Genomic DNA, 18788 nt, shown 5'->3' on the forward strand with positions numbered 1-18788 from the left:
CCAATGATTTCATGCTAACTGGCCAAAGAATTCCCGAACAAAGGAGAGTGATGTACTTTTTAAAGTTAACCCTTTTTAGGTATAATACCAATGAAATAACCTAGTTCTGCCTAAAACGCAGAGTGCATAAATACATCAGTCGCCTGTCTACATCCATATTTATTATAGTATAAATCTCATAATGGGGTAGAGACATATGGGATGTACAAGTTGTGTCCATCTGCACCCTAGAGACCTTATTGTAGAACAGGCAAGCTGTCGGTGCAAAAGCATAGTTTCGAAGAGGGCAAAAAGACATACATGTAATGGCACTCATTTGAACAACCTTAGTAGGAGGGGTACCAGGTTCCCCCAACGCGCGTTACGCATGAGCTTCTTCGGGGGATGGGGAGAGAGGGTTATTTCTCTTTAGTAGTGGAAGAGTTAAGCTCAAAAGGTTTTTCCTTCTATGACCAATTTGCCTCCTTTTCTTTAAAGGTTAACATATATCTTCTATTACTAGTATATGCCAGTATTTTATGCCCAACAAGCTGTATGTTCATTTAGAACCTATTTTCTGTTTTGAATTAGATATGCCATATGGAAATTTGACTTTCCTTTTCTAAAACAAATCACTAATCATGTACTATATTACATATTTATATAAAATTTATTTTTGCATATATACTGAATTTCTAGTTTTCCTATCTATCTAGAAGTGTAGGACCTCTCTGCCACTTTTCCTTCTGTATTTTAATAAAAAAAAAAGTTTGAATTTATTCAATAAAGTTGTCTTTTCACATTATAGCTGTTTCTGCTCCCCTTTCTTTTCAGATTTCAAAGGGAAATAAAATCAAAACAAAATTATAGATTATTGGCTACATATACACTACATACACTTATTTTTAACTTGGAAAAGGTACCATGGCTTTGTTAGGTGATTTTATATTAAAAACATAATTTATATACAATTTAATTTTTGTAATAAATACATACATATACACACTTTCAGTACGATGGCCATAGCTTGAAAACATACGAAAAAAAATGCTGCACATTGAAAAGAAAAAAAATTCCTTAAAAAAAGAGTCACAAAAAATGCTCTGTCATTATGTCAATTAATAACTGCCTATTGACTTAACAGCTAACCACAGCTTTTTGCTGAGAAAAAAATGTTTTTTCAAGAAATTGCTGTATGTGAAGATATCTACACCATTTTTATTAAATTAGGTAGTTTCTATATAAACCTTTCTATATAAATTCCATGACAAATTCTCCACTTGCTGTTCGACGAAAGGAACCTTTAACAGTAATTTTATAGGAATAAACATTTGCGGACCTATCCATAGAATAGGATAGGGTGCAAGGTGTTAGACCGCCACCAATCTCATATTGATGACCTATGCTACAGATGGCGCAAACCCATTTACCCTGATGATACAACTACGGGCGAACCTGGTGCTGTGGCATCGCTATATAGATGACATTTTTATTTGGTCTGGTGGTCCTGTTTTATCAAATGAGTTTTTTAATATATTAAACAAAAATTGCTAATTTTTAAATTTTTCTGTCACCACCAGTTCCGAAGAAATTAACTTCTTGGATTTAAATTTTTTTTATAGAAAACAATACCATTGAAACTAAGATACCATAAGCCCACGGATTCAAATAATTTCATTTCATTGGATAGTTGTCACCTCCATAGCTGGCTATTAAATGTTCCTAAGAGCCAGCTTATTAGAGCTCATCGAAATTGTTCTAAACCGGAGGACTTTAATAGGGAGGCAGAGACCATGACGAAGAGTTTTTGCTATAAAGGTTATGACTTTGACTCCTTGCAGAAAACAAAGGAACTAGTGGCGAATAAGCCAAGAGATCAACTACTTGAAAAACATATGAAAAAAGTGATTATTCCATCATGGAAGAAATTCCTATTATCATGCAATATAATGCGAATACTAAAATTTTCAAATAAATTATCAATAAAAATTGGAACATTTTAAGAAATGATAAAGTCATTGGGGAATTATTACTATTATACCCTAGGTTTATCTTCAGGAGGGCTAATAATTTGGGTAACATCATAGCCCCCTCCATTTCTAAGCCTTTAAAGACAGACACATTCCACTTGCAAAAATTACCTTCAGGCTTTTTTCCATGTAGAAAATGTGGACCTTGTAAAAAATTAGATATTAAAAAGCAATTGGTCATTTCTAATAAATCCGTGGAGATACAAATTAAGGATTTTGTGACTTGTGACACCAAAGGGGTTATTTATGGCATCACTTGTCCTTGTGGAAAACTGCACATTGGTCGTAGTATACGTCCAATGAACGTACGGATAGAACATCTGCGTAATATTGGTAATAAATTTACAGGCTATCCTCTTTCAAACCACTTTCTTATACATCATGGAGGCTCTATTAAAGATATTAAAGTTACCAGCGTAAAAGTGGTTAAAAAAAGTTGGAGAAAAGGAAACTTTATTCATCAGATGTCCAGAGAAGAAAGTAGACTGATATTTGAAATAAATACATTGATTCCTAATGGCCTAAACAGTGAGTTTGAACTTTTTGCTTTCAATGTCTGAATGTAGACACTAAGTGATTGCGGGTATATAAGCACCTTTCAAACCCTATGGACCATCTCTGATGAAGGAATCCGCAAATTCCGAAACGTGTAAGATAGTTTGGTCCTTTCAGCGTTCCTTAGCCAGTCATGTGACATTTCAGGTGACCGTGGCGTCATGCAATGTCCTGCAAGCTTTCTGCTTCACCTTGCCGGCTACAGCTTACACACTGTGCCTTTACCGCTTTATAGTAGCGGCTGGCACGCGGTAAATGGGACGTCTGTCACCGGTCAGGACAGCGTCCAATACCCAAGACATCACCTTGTGTTTGAAACAACTGGAAATCCATATCCCTATCTGGGCTGCGGCATACATCGGTGTTTTTTCATTGGATCTTCACAATCAAAAACTATCGCCTTATGCTTCACTGAGTTTAAGGTAATTTTAGACCGCCGTATGACCTGGCATCAGTAGTCATCTGGCTTTTAATAACTATTGCTATCTAATAACCGATGCCGGCATTGCGCTGCATGTATTGTTATAAACTTCACTGCTGTGCAGGTCCTCCAGAGAATTTTGTTTTTTAAATTATTTTTATAATAGCTGCAGGCATTTTTGTGTGTGCATTTATATAAACTTCACTGCTGTGTAGGCCTTATGATATATTCCTTCTTTCCGGATACCACTCTAGCACAAATAATTATTTTATTTAGTTTCTATATAAACCTTTCTATATAAATTCCATGACGAATTTTCCACTTGCTGTCCGACGAAAGGAACCTGTAACATTTTCATGTAATTTTATAGGAATTAACAATTGCGGACCTATCCTTAGAATAGGATAGGGTGAAAGGTGTTAGACCGCCACCAATCTCATATTGATGACCTATGCTACAGCTGGCGCAAACGCTAGAGCAGATGTCAGCTATGGGTAGAGTATTGTTTATTTAGTCCATGACAACCCTTTTAATCTCTTCTTGACCAGCTATGCATCATAAATAAGTCATATGGCTGCACAGGGTCTATGGCGTAGACTCATGGGTTAGACTCCTAAGTAAACAATGAACACCCTCCGATCTCAAGTCGATGGTTCCATGATGTTGGTAAACCAATCTTACGTCTTGCTCCCACATGTACAGTATTCATTTGCTAAAATGGTAACATTACTACAGTGAACCAGTCACTGAAAAAACAAAATAGAGAGCTGAAGGCCAGAAAACAAGGGTGCAGATAGGAAAGGTAAGGGCAGTATGTTAACTTGTTCATTTTATTGAAAACAAATGTTTTGGGCTAGAAACCTCTCTGGATAGGCTTTACCTTCAGGTAATCAGTGGTAGTCTATCTAGGATTAGAATTAAGTGTTCTCACGTGTACCTGTGTTACATCTAACAAACTTTTATTTTTGTAGGCTTAATACATTTAGAGCCAATGCTTGTAGCTTTATGTCAGTTTCAAACTAAAGTCCCTCGTATGCATTAGAGATGGTCAATTTGCCAATTTTAGCAGGACCGTCTGATGGGTAATTGGGGCCTGATACTCTACTAGGTTAGAAGATTCCAGGGGAGAAAAGAATAGAGCTGTCTGACAGCAGCTTTCTCCCCTCTGCCCATATGGGGAGTCTTAAGAAATACTAGTCATGCAAAAGCCATGTAACGTAGAGACAAGAGAATCAATTAGCAGAACATGGTGAAGTGGCCAAATCAATAATGCAAGGCTATCCTTCAGGAGTCAAGTGACCCATCTCCCATCTACTGGAATCCCTGGCACCTCTCCTGATCAGTAAGCTTGGCCTAACAAGGGTGCGACAGAGGCAGATCCTGTGCGGCACCCGTGGACCTCAAATTTAGCCCACTGGTCCTTCAAATTAAATCATTCATCTTTAACCTCACGTGTATGCGCCATCTTAGAAGAAAAGAAAATAGTTAACAGAAGTTGTTCTAGTATTAAATAGATCTGGCATTAAAGTGATTGGTATCAAAGTATCAGATATTCTAGAGAATTAAAAAAAAAAAAAAAAAATCAGAAAATTTTAAATTTTAAAGACTAGAATACCAGAAGGATGAAATAGCAAATTCTAAATTTCCTGGGTCACAACAATTTGGAGATCTATGGTGTTCATCATACAGGTCTTATGAGGCACAAATGGCATCTGGAACAAGGTTTTGGAAAAAAGTTCTGTGCAGGCCACCAATTTAAACACAGGCATCAAAGGCCAGGTAAGCAAAGCATAATTTTGGGAATGGGATGGGCTCCTTCTCTACATCTATTATCTCTCCCCAGCAAGCGTAAGTGATTTGAAACCTCTCAAAAACACTAAGAAAAATAAGATTATGAAGTATTTTTGTAAATGAATTACAGTTACCATGATACAACCCCTGGCAAAAATTATGCAATCACTGGCCTTGGAGGATGTTCATTCAGTTTAATTTTGCAGAAAAAAAAAAAGCAGATCACAGACATGGCACAAAACTAAAGTTATTTCAAATGGCAACTTTCTGGCTTTAAGAAACAATAAAAGAAATCAAGAACAAAAAATGTTGTAGTCAGTAATGGTTACTTTTTTTTAACCAAGCACATGGGAAAAATTATGGAGTCGCTCAATTCTGAGGGAAAAAATTATGGAATCATGAAAAACAAACCAACAAAAAACACTCCAACACATCACTAGTATTTTGTTGCACCAGCTCTGGCTTTTATAACAGCTTGCAGTCTGAGGCATGGACTTAATGAGTGTCAAACAGTACCCTTCATCAATCTGGCTCCAACTTTCTCTGATTGCTGTTGCCAGATCAGCTTTGCAGGTTGGAGCCTTGTCATGGACCATTTTCTGCAACTTCCAAAGATTTTCAATTGGATTGAGATCCGGACTATTTGCAGGCCATGACATTGACCTTATTTGTCTTTTTTCAAGGAATGTTTGCACAGTTTTTGCTCTATGGCAGGATGAATTTCATCATCCCCAAACATCCTTTCAATTGATGGGATAAGAAAAGTGTCCAAAATATCAACAAACTTGTGTATTTATTGAAGATGTAATTACAGCCATCTCCCCAGTGCCTTTATCTGACATGCAGCCCCATATCATCAATGACTTTAGAAATTTGCATGTTCTCTTCAGGCAGTCATCTTTATAAATCTCATTTGAATGGCACCAAACAAAAGTTCCAGCATCATCACCTTGCCCAATGCAGATTCGCGATACATCACTGAATAGGACTTTCATCCAGTCATCCACTGTCCATGATTGCTTTTCCTTAGCCCATTGTAACCTTGTTTTTTTCTGTTTAGGTGTTAATGATGGCTTTTGTTAAGCTTTTCTGTATGTAAATCCCATATCCTTTAGGCGTTTTCTTACAGTTCGGTCACAGACGTTCACTCCAGTTTCCTCCCATTTGTTCATTTGTTTTGCTGTGCATTTCCTGTTTTGGAGACATATTGCTTTAAGTTTCCGGTCTTGACGCTTTGATGTCTTCCTTGGTCTACCAGTATGTTTGCCTTTAACAACCTTCCTATGTTTGTATTTGGTCCAGATTTTAGACAACTGACTGAACAACCAACAACTTTTGCAACATTGCGTGATGATTTACCCTCTTAAGAGTTTGATGATCCTCTCCTTTGCTTCAATTGACATCTCTCATGTTGGAGCCATGATTCATGTCAGTCCACTTGGTGCAACAGCTCTCCAAGGTGTGATCACTAATTTGTAGATGCAGACTAACGAGCAGATCTAATTTGATGCAGGTGTTCGTTTTGGGAATGAATATTTACAGGATGATTCCTTAACTTTTTCCCCTCAGAATTGAGTGACTAATTTTTCCCCTATGCTTGGTTAAAAAAAGTAACCATTACTACCACATTTTTTGTTCTTGATTTTTTAGTGATTCTTAAAGCCAGAAAGTTGCCATTTGAAATGACTTTAGTTTTGTGCCATGTCTGTGATCTGCTTTTTTTTTCTACAAAATTAAACAACTGAATGAACATCCTCCAAGGCCACTGATTACATAATTTTTGCCAGGGGTTGTAATTGTTTTTCAGATTCCAGTTTGAAATATCTTTTAAAAAAAAAAAAAAAAAGCAATAAAAACAAAATTGAGGGAAACATTTCAGGTTAATTGCTGCAGGAAACAAATTCTTGTTTACGTTTCCAGTGACAGACCGGCTGATAGAATGATGAATCAGCAATATGACCAGGGAAACCTTATCTAAGTAAAACTTCTGAGGAATTATTGCTTGGTAGTCTAATCTGTGAAAGCCAACTACAGGACATGTTTTAGAGACAGATGTAGGAACAGTTTATGAATTACAAAGTCAGCTATTACAATATGTCTAAAAAACAAATCCTGTATCATTTCTAAACAAAGTCTAACAGCTCATATGATCACTAGATGAATGCGTTACAAAAAGCTGGTCTTACCATCATGAATATGCCTTCTATGACATTGACGTGTAAGACCGGTTTCACATTTGTGTTAAAGGCCGCAGCGTCGGCCTGCGCACGGCCGCCGCTAAGCCCCGCCCCCTGCCGCATGACGCAGCATGCGTTCCCTATCTTTATCACTGAGGACGCAGGCCGTGCGCAGTAAGCGTTTTGGTGGCGCCTGCGTCCTTTTGACAGTGCGCCGACCAGCGCCAAACACAACCTGTTGCAATTTGGTTGCGCTCGGCGGGGGCGTGGCTTAGCAGCGGCCGTGCGCAGGCTGACGCTGCGGCCTTTAACGGAAATGTGAAACCGGCCTAACCCTTTTACGATTGCTACTTCCAATAGGTGACACTAAAGTTGAAGCCTTTTTCCTCTGTGAAGAGAACTTGCAAATTTTAATTTCCCAGAGAAGCATTGACCTACAAGTCTCCTTACACTGGCCAATTAGGCACGTCATTCTCCATAAAGAGACACATTACTGCTTCAACCCGAGAGGACTCTCAGCCAGCCAAATCAGATGTCATACTTTACTCTTAGGAGGGGAAACATCCCCAAAACATGTCTGCAAACAAATTCTGGTTTGGCTTTTAAGTACTATCGCTTGGTTCGTTAAAGGGTCATTATTCACTTTTATGATTGCAACTTCCACTAGGTGGCACTAGAGTTCAAGTTCTCTTCCTCTCTAAAGAGGCAATTTGTATATTGACACGTAAGAAACGCCACTGGATAGGACATTAACCTTCACATGCCTCCCCAAGTGACCTTTCTGCAACAGTCACACAGTAGTATGTTAGTAAGTTTTCCACATCACATCAAAATTTATATGTCAAATTCAGGAGTGGAACAAGTATAATAAACACGTGCACCACTTCTGCATTTGTCACCCACTCCTGGATATTCGTTAGTGACACAAGCACAATAGGAAATGTTACAGTTCATAAAATACATTACTACTACTAGGTCATTAGTGAGCCCTAGAGCTTCAGATACTCGCTGACCAACAAGCCTTTTTATATTCTTGAATGACTGGTCCCCCTGCTGCCCCTTTATATAACTGTATTAATCTATAATTATATGCCAATTTGTTACTGTATGTTTATAAAGATCAGAGCTCAATATTTCTTTCAGACACAGGACCAAATTCATTAAGACTGGCATTTTGAACAAGAGACTTGCAAAAGGGTGCACCAAATTCATCAAGAGGCAGGTTTTCAAGATGCTTTTGGGTAGATTCGTCATTTGCGACTTTTTAAAAAGGTTGCATTTTTTGAGCAAGTTCACTCCAGTGCTCCCTTGGAGTAACTGTATGTACGTCTCTAATTTTTGCAACATTTTAGTGGAACATTGACTTTCTGTTCTAATAAGGCACAAAAAAGGTAAAGAATTACAGAACACTTAATTTTGCACAAAATTCATAAACATTTTAAATAATTTAGCGCAAAATAAACCTGCCAAATGATGACTCATGCTTTATGTACTTTTGTTAATGAAGGCATTTGTTATGCTTGTATTATGTAATTAGCCCGACCTGGAAACCAGTACAATAACCTTACATTTTTCACTTCCAAATCTTTTCAAGATATCCGAACAGACCGGCTCTTTACAACCTGCGCTGCCTTAGGACCCCTTCACATATACGTGTCTCCAGTACACGTAGCATCCGTTTTTACACGTAACAATTCTAACCTATGGGGTTGCACACAAGTCCATGTGACCCACATGTAGATATGTCAATTTTTTTCTGGTAGCACAGATGACAAGGGCCAATACACGTCAATGGGTCTATTGTAGATACATACAGCACACGGATGGCATCCGTGTGATATACCGGAATAGAATGCAGAATGGAAATTACAGATTATATATATAAAAATGAATGTATATGTGTATGTACTGGCAATCGGCATAATGGTGCTTGGGGTTGATGTCAGCTGTGTTTTTGTACAATTCACAGCTGACATCAAGTCCAGTGAATCAGCCATACAAAGCCTATGGAGCCTTGCTCCGAAGCTTCATAGGCTTTGAGATCAACCACTTCGAGTGAAGCAGCGCTGTGCAAGACCTGGCGTTTCTGACATTACCGCTTTTCAGAGTCGCTGGGTCTTGCGTAGCGATGAATGACCCGAAAGTGGCTGTCCGCAAAGCCTATTGAGCATCAGAACGAGGTTCCATAGGCTTTGTATGGATTTTGCTTGGACTCAGACCTACATGGGAACACCTATATTATACACACACGGGAAAGTGTTAGGGAGTGTCAATTCAAATGTGTGTTTCGTTTCTATTACCCAGTTAGAAATGGGGTGTCTGATAGATGCCTTTCCAGTATTAAAAGCAGGGCTTGATGTCAGCTGTGTTTTTGAATTCACAACTGACATGAACCCCAAGCACCATTACCCCATTTGCCAATGCACCAGGTCATCAAGAAAAGCCAAGGCTAAGCGCCAGAATTGGAACATCAGTGGTAGCTGTGATATTTTTTGGCTGGGACGGGCCCAATAACCAAGGACATTCCCAGCCTTGTATCAGCTCTCAACGGTCTGCTTTAACTTTGCTGGTTACTTGTGTTAAATGCAAGTGCTCGCTACTCAAGTTTACATCAGGGGCCTGGGAAGCACATATCACTAGTGTGAGTGTTTGAGTGATATGCTTAAGTCCCAGCACTGTCTGTCTGACAGCCTCCCAAAAATGCAGGAAATGCCTGCCATACATGGGCAATCCAAGCATGTTTTTGGCTAACACCCACAAAACATGTGGGGCGGGGATTTGAGCATCTCACCAGAGTACCTGAGATGCGCTACATACCAGAGCAACCAATGCAAATCCCAGTAGGGAGAACTTGCACTCAATACCACTGGTTACCAAAAATGGGGGAAGGGATCCACTTTATTTATTAGGTTAATACATGAACGGTAAGCTACACTTGCAAGGCACAAATTATCTACATCTTTAAACAATTTTATTTTCTAATCTGCATTTTATTCTGGTACATGTCATATGGACAGCACAAGGATTTCACACGGACAGCTTATAGAAAACCACACTGATTAAAGGTGGTGTCATCACAAAAGTGGGAAATGCACAGCATATGGGGATATTATGTAGACTGCTGATTGAAGAAAGCCAGCAATATATAGATTGTAAGCTCACAAAGGCAGGGTCCTCTCACCTCTGTATCAGTCTGTCATTGTTAGTTTGTTTACTGTGATACCTGTAAGGCCGGTTTCACATTAGCGCTTTTTAAGCGCACGCACGGCCGGGGGTAGCTCCGCCCCCGAGCCGGCTCTCTGCCCGGCGTGCCCGCCCCTTGCTTGTAGCGCCGCCTCCTAGTGGACAGCGGCGCCTGCGATCGGCGCACCCTATCTTTAGCATAGGGTGCGCAGATCGTGCGCAGGCCGTGCGCTAGTTGCGCTTTGACCTGCGCTGCGCACTTTTGACGGTGCGCCGTGCGCGCCAAAATCCGAAAAGTTTGATTTTGGCGCGCACGGCGCACCGTCAAAAGTGCGCAGCGCAGGTCAAAGCGCAACTAGCGCACGGCCTGCGCACGATCTGCGCACCCTATGCTAAAGATAGGGTGCGCCGATCGCAGGCGCCGCTGTCCGCTAGTAGGCGGCGCTACAAGCAAGGGGCGGGCACGCCGGGCAGAGAGCCGGCTCGGGGGCGGAGCTACCCCCAGCCGTGCGTGCGCTTAAAAAGCGCTAATGTGAAACCGGCCTAATTTGTATGCTATCCTTTCTCGTGTACAGCACCATGGAATCAATGGTGTAATAATAATAATAAATGCAGTGAATGGTGGGGGCAGGGAGCAGCAGCCCCAATTCTCTTGCAACAGTTCTTTGATAGCCTTCCTGCTGGGTCTAACCAGGAGGAAGGGGGGAGAAGACTTGTAAACATCTATAGGCAACCACTGACGGGAAAACTTCTGCATACTTCAAGCCTCCCATAGGCTAAGGAAGGACATGGGCATGTCCATAATGTTACAGTGGCTCACCAGAAACATTTATTAAACAATGTCTGCAATTACATGGTTGATTTAGTCCTGCTTTTGTGCATTTCCTTAAACCCAGATGCTCAGGGAAAGGCAGCAAGCGTAAGGGGCTGACTGCTTCCCAGGAAGAAAGGGGAAACCGGTAGATTTGCACAACAGCAGTTACAGTCTCAGCGAGAGTCCTTTGGATCAAACCCCCCTAAAACAGTAATGCGAAACCTGTCAGCACAAAATGACTGTTCAAACAAAGCTGCTTAATGAACCTTTTCACTTACTTTTGCATAAACCTTCCTTAAAGATTCAGGTGTGTCACAACCCACCCGATCCTTGATGAACAGGGACCATAGTGTGTACGCAATTTCCATTAAAATCAATTGACTAATTATTTCAACAGGGGTAGTGCTTCTAGCAAATTCAGACATTCCCTAATACAAATTGCCATAGGTGTTTACAGAAACTATAACAAAGAAAAAAAGAATGATAATTACAACTTCTTTGTGTATGAGAAGCAAATCTAAAGGTGCTGTCACACTTAGCAATGCACCAGCGATCCCGACCAGCGATATGACACGGTCAGGATCGCTGGTGCATCACTAAGTGGTCGCTAGTGAGCTGCCACACAGGCCGATCTCACCAGCGACATAGCAGTGGTTGGGGGTCGCTACTTACCTGTCACACAAGGCGATCCTGCGTCCTCCCGCCCGCGTCCACGCATCGCTCGTCAGCGCCACAGGAAGCCCAGCAGGAAGCTGAAGACGAGAAACGGCCCAGGACGTTCTCGTGCGATCAGAGATAACCAGCGGGGCCGCCGGTCGGAGGTAAGTATCAGACATAGCGATATTGCTAGCAATATCGCTGCTACGTCACAAAAACCAGTGACGTTACAGCGATATTGCTAGCGATATCGCTTAGTGTGACAGGCCCTTAAGACGAGAAAAGCTGTGCACAACAGTACAAAGGCCTTATATACGCCAAAGTCCAAAGTGTCATATGGCAGAAAAAGTAGTTCTGTAATAATTGAAAAAAGTTTGCTCCTTAGTAATCCGAATCTGACATTTATGCTTAGAAGATAGACGAATCTAAATTTCAAATTATTGAAAACTGAATGAAAATTAAAAACTTTTATTTGAGAACAAGTTACACACAGTACATCAATCTTATGGGCCCAAAACGCATTATCCGGGTTGTCAACTGTTTTTCTGGCAGTGGTTGCCACAAATGATCCTTTAATAAGCCAAACTGCATGAAGCGGCAGATTGCTTTTATTACGGAGAGGAGGGTTTTGCATAAATATGTTGGTGACTTTATCAATACTATTACTATACAAGACACTAGCAGATCACTAAAAAGATAGAGGTAGCAATAGTACAAGCCAGCTGGCCAGGTTAAGTGATAGGAGGTAGGGAATTAAAGCCCCACGCTACCATTTTTTCTCCCATTTCATTATTTGTTAGCCATCAGTAAAGTATGTTCAGCGTGCATTGAAATACATACCAGTTGCCGTCATCTGCCGTTTGCAGCGTAGCTCGGGACCGTCTCTTCAATCATGTTACTGCAGACATTTGTTGCCAGATCACACAGTCAGTTTCTTTTCCTAATTTTAGTCTACAAGAGCTTCAAAACACACTAAAGCCGAACATAGATGACTGTCAGGCAAACACTTCCGACGATTATTTTGCGCAACGGCATCTCAGCAGACTCTCAAATGCACAGGAGCACTTGTTCAGCTGAGCGCTCCTGTGACCCGAGAGCCCCCACCGGCTGACATGCCAGACAGCTTATCTCCGGCAAAACAATGCGATCGACATCTCCCTTAACCATTAATCAGCCGGTGCCCCCCATATACATAAGGTTGGTCGAATCCATCAATATTGGTGGGTCCAATCGACATTAGGCTAAAGGCTTGAAAAAGTGACTTCCGGTCACACACAGGAACGACATGTCAGTAGGGTGGTCAAGGTCACAACAACTGTCACATAATCCAGGGAGAAAACTGGAACAGTGCTGGAAGTGGCAGAAGACCGCAGCTGGTAAGCATTTTATTGAACACCCAGAACAAACTTTACTGATCGTTAACAAATTGGGGAAAAACAAACAAAATAGAGTGGGGCTTTTTAAGCTTGTTACCATAATGTCAACTCCATTATTAAATGGCAACAGCATTTAGCCTTAATTTTCACTTTCCGCATTTGTCACAATATTATTGGCATAGACAATAAGGGGATCCATTTGATGATGGGGGTCACACTATACCTGTACCTGTCTGTGGTCCCTTCCATGTAGCATTCACAAATGAGCACTGTACGTCACAGGCAAGAACAAAAAAAAGCAAAACCAATAGTACAGCTCACCCCTAAGAAAGTGACATGGAATGAAGTAGAGGAAATTGTGAAGACCAAAATTACTACATTTTAAATATTAAATAGGATTGGAAATAAAAATACACCTTAAAAAAAAAAAAAAAAAAATAGTTTTTCCACATTTGTGTGGGATTGTATTGTAGCTTAAACCTGTCCAACTTTAATGGAGTCAATAGACAATGACTTTTCAAACCAAACAGGGGCACTAGGGTGCAACCTTGACGTGGCCCAACTGTCCCAACTATCTCCACCCCCTCTGACAGTTGTTGATTCACAGGGGGAAAATAAGTATTTGGAAAGGTGCACTGAACAGTTTGGTCACGAAAAGGGTCCACAAAGTGCCTGTGCTTGGGTTGTTGGTGTTGACGGACTCCCTTTAAAAGGGAATCTGTCAGCACAGAATGACTGTTCAAATCAAGCAGAGGTGCTCTGTGCTGCAGTGAGCTGCCAATCATTTAAAAGGAATCTGTCACCTAATTTTTCCTATATGAGATGTGGCCACCGCCATCAGGGGCTTATCTACAGCATTCTGTAATGCTGTAGATAAGCCCCTGAAGTAACCTGAAAGGCTAAACTAAGACTAACTAAACATCGCGAGCGCTTAGTTACCCGCTGTTTACCCTGGATATCAGCTCCCAGCGTTAGCACGCTGATATCAGGTAACCGAGTGACACGCGTGCTTGTTACCCGCGTCGTCGCTGGTCCTGATCACTGGTGAGATCTGCCTGTTTGACAGCTTACCAGCAATCATGTAGCGACACACCAGCGATCCTGACGAGGTCATATCGTTGTCGGGATAGCTGGTGCGTCGCTTAGTGTGACGGGGGCTTTAGTCATTATGTGCTGACAGAGTCCCTTTAAATGGGCTGAGCTGCAATTCCAATATTACTCCGACATGTGTGGGGCCATTGCTGGTGGGATACGGCTATGTTCTTAGTTTTCTACAATCCTTTTAGACTGTATCTGGGGAGATTCCATATATTTTGTAACTGGCAAAGAAAAATTGGGGGTAGTAGACAGGATAGATCATTTTAATGTTTATTTGCCACTTTAAAGTAAAATCGGCATCACCCTAAATATTAGGGCTGATTGAATGTTGGTTTTGAAGCATACATTAAACTGCATGCACACTGTTGTTGTTACATCCGATACCCATCTGCCACTCGTTACCACACAAGGGAATAAAACCTATCACCCAGAACTTCTGAACACTACTGTCTATGCAGCCCAAAGTGAAAATATACAACTAGCTGTCGGTCCTGTTACCAGGCACATATACCCCTTTTAAAATGCTGCCTCGATTATACGAGAAAAAGCAATTCTATCCTAAAGTTATACAGCTCACAATAGAGTTATACTTCATCAGTCACAATACAATATACAAGTTACTAGTCACTTGTTATGAAATCAATGTTTGTTAGATTTTGACATGATTTTAAAACTGTTCTGGTAGCACATTGTTATAAAAAAAAATATATATATATCAAGAACTGATTCGTAAGATACGTGTTAAATAGCTCATTAATTAAAATGCTTGGAATACTTTCATAGGGCAGAACATGACTGCCTTATCGGCTACTGGAAGATTTTACACACGGTCATTAATACTGGAAACCAGCACTACATCCCCCCCACAGAAAAAACAAAGGCATTAAAAAAAATTTTTTTTATAAGAGGCTAGATCCTCTGCCATGATCCATTCAGAAACCTGCCAGCCGAGACCCTGGAGATTATTTCCAATGATTGATGTATTGTAGCAGCATCTTATCTAGTGGAAGTAGTCCTTGGAAGACAGAATCCAAGCGTTGCATATGGGTTAACTTAAGTTTTCTCCAATTGTTCCTGTTAATTAAAACCTTCCGGTGGGTGGCAAGACCATGGCCACATAAGTCAAATATAAAAAATAAAAACAAATGCTATGGTTTACAGAAGGCTCCTTTTGGAGGAAAAAAAAAAAAAAGTTAAATGGATTTGTGAACAACAGCATTAATAAGGCACAAGTTAACGGTCCAGACAACTGAAGGATTAAAATTGCAACGTTTAGTTTCTGTCTGATGAAATGTTTGTTTTTTTTGTGTTTTTTTTCATAGATCGGCTAAAAAAAAAAAAAGTTTCAAATAAGGCTTAAAAATAAATCCTATCCTAACATGAGACTACTGTGCAGTATCAGTGTCCTGTGACTGTGTCCAGCAAAACCAGCAGTCTCATATGTTACTTTCCTCCTCTTTCACCACTTCATCAGAATTCTGAGGAAGGACTGAGAGTTCATTGTTGACTTTGTGTTCAGATTCCCCACCATTTGCCTCCTGGCTCTTCTTTTTCTCTTCGGCTTTTTGCTCTCTTGCTACAAGTCTGTAGTGGATGGTCATTCCAATAAAGAGGTAGATGGAAGCAACAATCAACACGATCCCACAAGCTCGGTAAGTGTACTCGTAGTCTCCATACACATCGTGCAGTCTACCTAGAAGTCAAAACATCACACAAGGTTTTAGTCAGCAGTAGACTGAACTGACAGCTCAGCCCATATGAACAAAATCCAGTCTAGGCATCTAGTAATGGCAAGCGATTTAAAAGTGATATTCTGATTCCAGCAAATAACTTATTCTTTGTATACTGTAGGGCTATATAGAATTTAGTATAATTTCTTTATCAATTAATCAGTATTTTCAAAACGTCTGCTTGCCATCATTAGGAAATCGCGTGGACACTGCACCATTTTCAGCTTAACTGCATATATTCTTCATAACGTACTTGAATTACAAAACGTGTACATCAAAATAGTGAGGCACATATACCTATACTGCATCTATCTACGCTCACTGTGGATAGAATAATCATTTTTCCAAAAGGTAGCTGTATAATGCTTAAGTTGAATATAACCCAATCATCTAAGTGTGCGATCTCTTGCCGTATAAACCTGTGCCTCTACCAGCATCTCCCAGTCAAGCCCTGTACAGCTTCCTTTGGATAAAGGATTGTTCTACCCACAGTGGCTGGCGATAGATGCAATATAAGTATATATGCCTCATTGCTGTGATGCTCAAGTTTATTTTCTTATAGTCAAATAATGAATATATGATATATAATCTATAATGAAAAACGTGATCAATACAGAAGCTATAAAAGACAATAAGAAAATGTATGAAAAGCAAAATGCCATATAAAACAACCTTCACATCTGAAATACATTGTAGTTTACATTAAAATATTTTGCTTAACATATTAATCTGAAAACAATGCAGTGCCCTTAGGGTTTCTTCATTTGTTGGAATCCATTACATAAGATTTGAGAGGATATTTGCTAGCAAGTGGGTGCTAGTGGCTGTGAAGCAAATGGTCATCACTGACAAATGGCCCATCATTTGATTGGAATAATCTGTGGGTGCAACGGGTCCATCAGAGTGGATGTGCAAGGCCAGATTAGATGTGCTACATGATAGTTCGTAAATTAGGGACTGAGAAGACAATGGATCCTAACTTCCCTGTTAAGTTTGTGCATACATAATGTATGCCAGTCATGCAATTGGCACAAAGGCAGGTCCACTTACAGTTACATATGCAAAATAGTCTAAGGGCCCCAATACATAGACTTAAAATCGGCTGAACCAGCCAATATCGGCAGTGTCAGCTGATTGTCTAATGTGCATCGGGGTGTGCCGGCCAGTTGACTGTAGGGAGAGATGTTGATCGTGCCTTGTCAGATTTCAGACTGCCAATCTCATTCTTCTTCCTGGGATAAGCCACCGGCCGAAGGGCCAGCCTGCAGCTTTCTCAGAGAACACCAAAGCGCTCAGCCAAGCGAGAACGCCTGCGTCTTTCGAGAGACAGGAGAGATGGCTGCCGTCCAAACGTCCGGTTGACAACTGTCTAATGTGTATGGCCAGCTTAAAGTGTATCCGTAATTTTTAAATGTACAAGCTTTTATCTTTTTGGGTATAAATACTGAAGGTTTTTATTAGATAACGACAAGCGTACATCTTGAAAAACGTGATCAATACAGAAGCTATAAAAGACAATAAGAAAATGTATGAAAAGCAAAATGCCATATAAACCAACCTTCACATCTGAAAGACATTGTAGTTTACATTAAAATATTTTGCTTAACATATAAAATTTTAAGTGAGACAAAATACCATTGTCTGACAGAATGCTACATTTAGAAATCTGGTGAGTTTCAGTTATAAGTGTATCACGGGATCGCCAATTGCTTGGTATAGTTTGCTTCATGGTTCATTTTCAAGATCGGATGTTATTACAGGAGGTGGCTTATGAATGGCACCCCCGTCAATAAGATGAACCAGTCATGTGCCATCCTCTTTCGACTTAATGTTCGGTGTCATCCACTTTAGAATGCCAACTGATAGAAGACCTAGCAATCATATTCCAATTAGCCTTACCTAAAATGGGTGGTCCAAGGAGGACAGGGCAGCACTCCACAATGGTCACCAATCCGACAGCACTGGAAAATCTCTGTGCACCAACCAAGTCCATCAAAGTTTCAAAGAGGACTGAGCTTAGCCAACCAAAAGCAAATCCAAAAAAGGCAGCATATAAGGCAAAACCTAAATAATTTGTTGATATGGGAGCCAAAAGGTGACATATCCCATTGAGAAGCACAGCAATGGCAAAGAAATACTGAATTTTTGGTCTGATCCACTTTGTATTGGCTACCAGCCCCATGGATGGCCTTGCAACCATATCAACAAAAGCAAGGATAGAAAGCAAGAAGGCAGCAGACTCATTTGAAATATGCTTGCTTTTTGCATAATTGCTAAGGAAGACTAAAGGTGCAAAAAGTCCAAAGAACATGATTGTGTGCCCAGACAGGTAAATCAGAAATCCCCGATGAGTAAAAAGAGAAAAGTCCAGAAATTTGTTGATTGTCTGAAAAAAGGTTGGCTTTGTTTTTGCCTTGCCATCAATTAGATCTTTATTAACATCCCCATCATCCTTTGAGGTGCATTTCCCTGCTTCTTCCAAAACCTCCTTGGTCACTTTCTTTTTCAAGTCCTCAGGTTTTGGTCCAATGGGACGCATTAAAGAACCAGCAACACAGCAATTCAGCAGAAGACCACCCAGGATCAAGAAGCTTCCTCTCCATCCAAAGATGTTATAAAAGTATTGATTCATTGGAGCCAATGTTGACAAAAATACTGGGCTTCCTGCCATGGCAAGTCCATTAGCTATTGGTCTTTTCTTAAAGAAATATTTACCAATCATTGTTAGAGCTGGATTCAAGTTAAAGGCCAGACCAAATCCTGTGGACAAAAAAAAAAAAAAAAAAATTATATATATATAAAATTTTGATTGCATTACTCTTTACATTTTTTGATGTCTAACTTTCAAATTATTCTTAATAAGGCACTTAAAAATTGGGAATCCCCCTTCCCCCCACTAAATCCTTACAAATCCTCCTGTTCTGATGCCTACTTGGTCCTTGTCTCTTCTTCTGGACACCATCTCAACATTGGCTTG

General features: G+C 40.3%; 1 protein-coding gene across 1 annotated transcript in view; it reads right to left on the bottom strand.

Moving 5' to 3' along the window:
• Positions 1-12059: 12059 nt before the first annotated feature.
• The window catches only part of SLC16A1 (solute carrier family 16 member 1), a 39836-nt gene continuing 33107 nt past the window's right edge, over positions 12060-18788 (bottom strand). Inside the window, exons 4-5 of the mRNA XM_073575116.1 lie at positions 17711-18571; positions 12060-15774 (exon numbers count right to left, since the gene is read on the bottom strand). Coding sequence (XP_073431217.1) covers positions 15518-15774; positions 17711-18571 — 1118 coding nt within the window. The 3' untranslated portion in view covers positions 12060-15517. The remainder of the gene's footprint in view (positions 15775-17710; positions 18572-18788) is intronic.

This window comes from Dendrobates tinctorius, unplaced genomic scaffold, assembly GCF_039654945.1.
Source record: "Dendrobates tinctorius isolate UK_male_01 unplaced genomic scaffold, ASM3965494v1 ptg000042l, whole genome shotgun sequence".
NCBI classification, from domain to species: domain Eukaryota; kingdom Metazoa; phylum Chordata; class Amphibia; order Anura; family Dendrobatidae; genus Dendrobates; species Dendrobates tinctorius.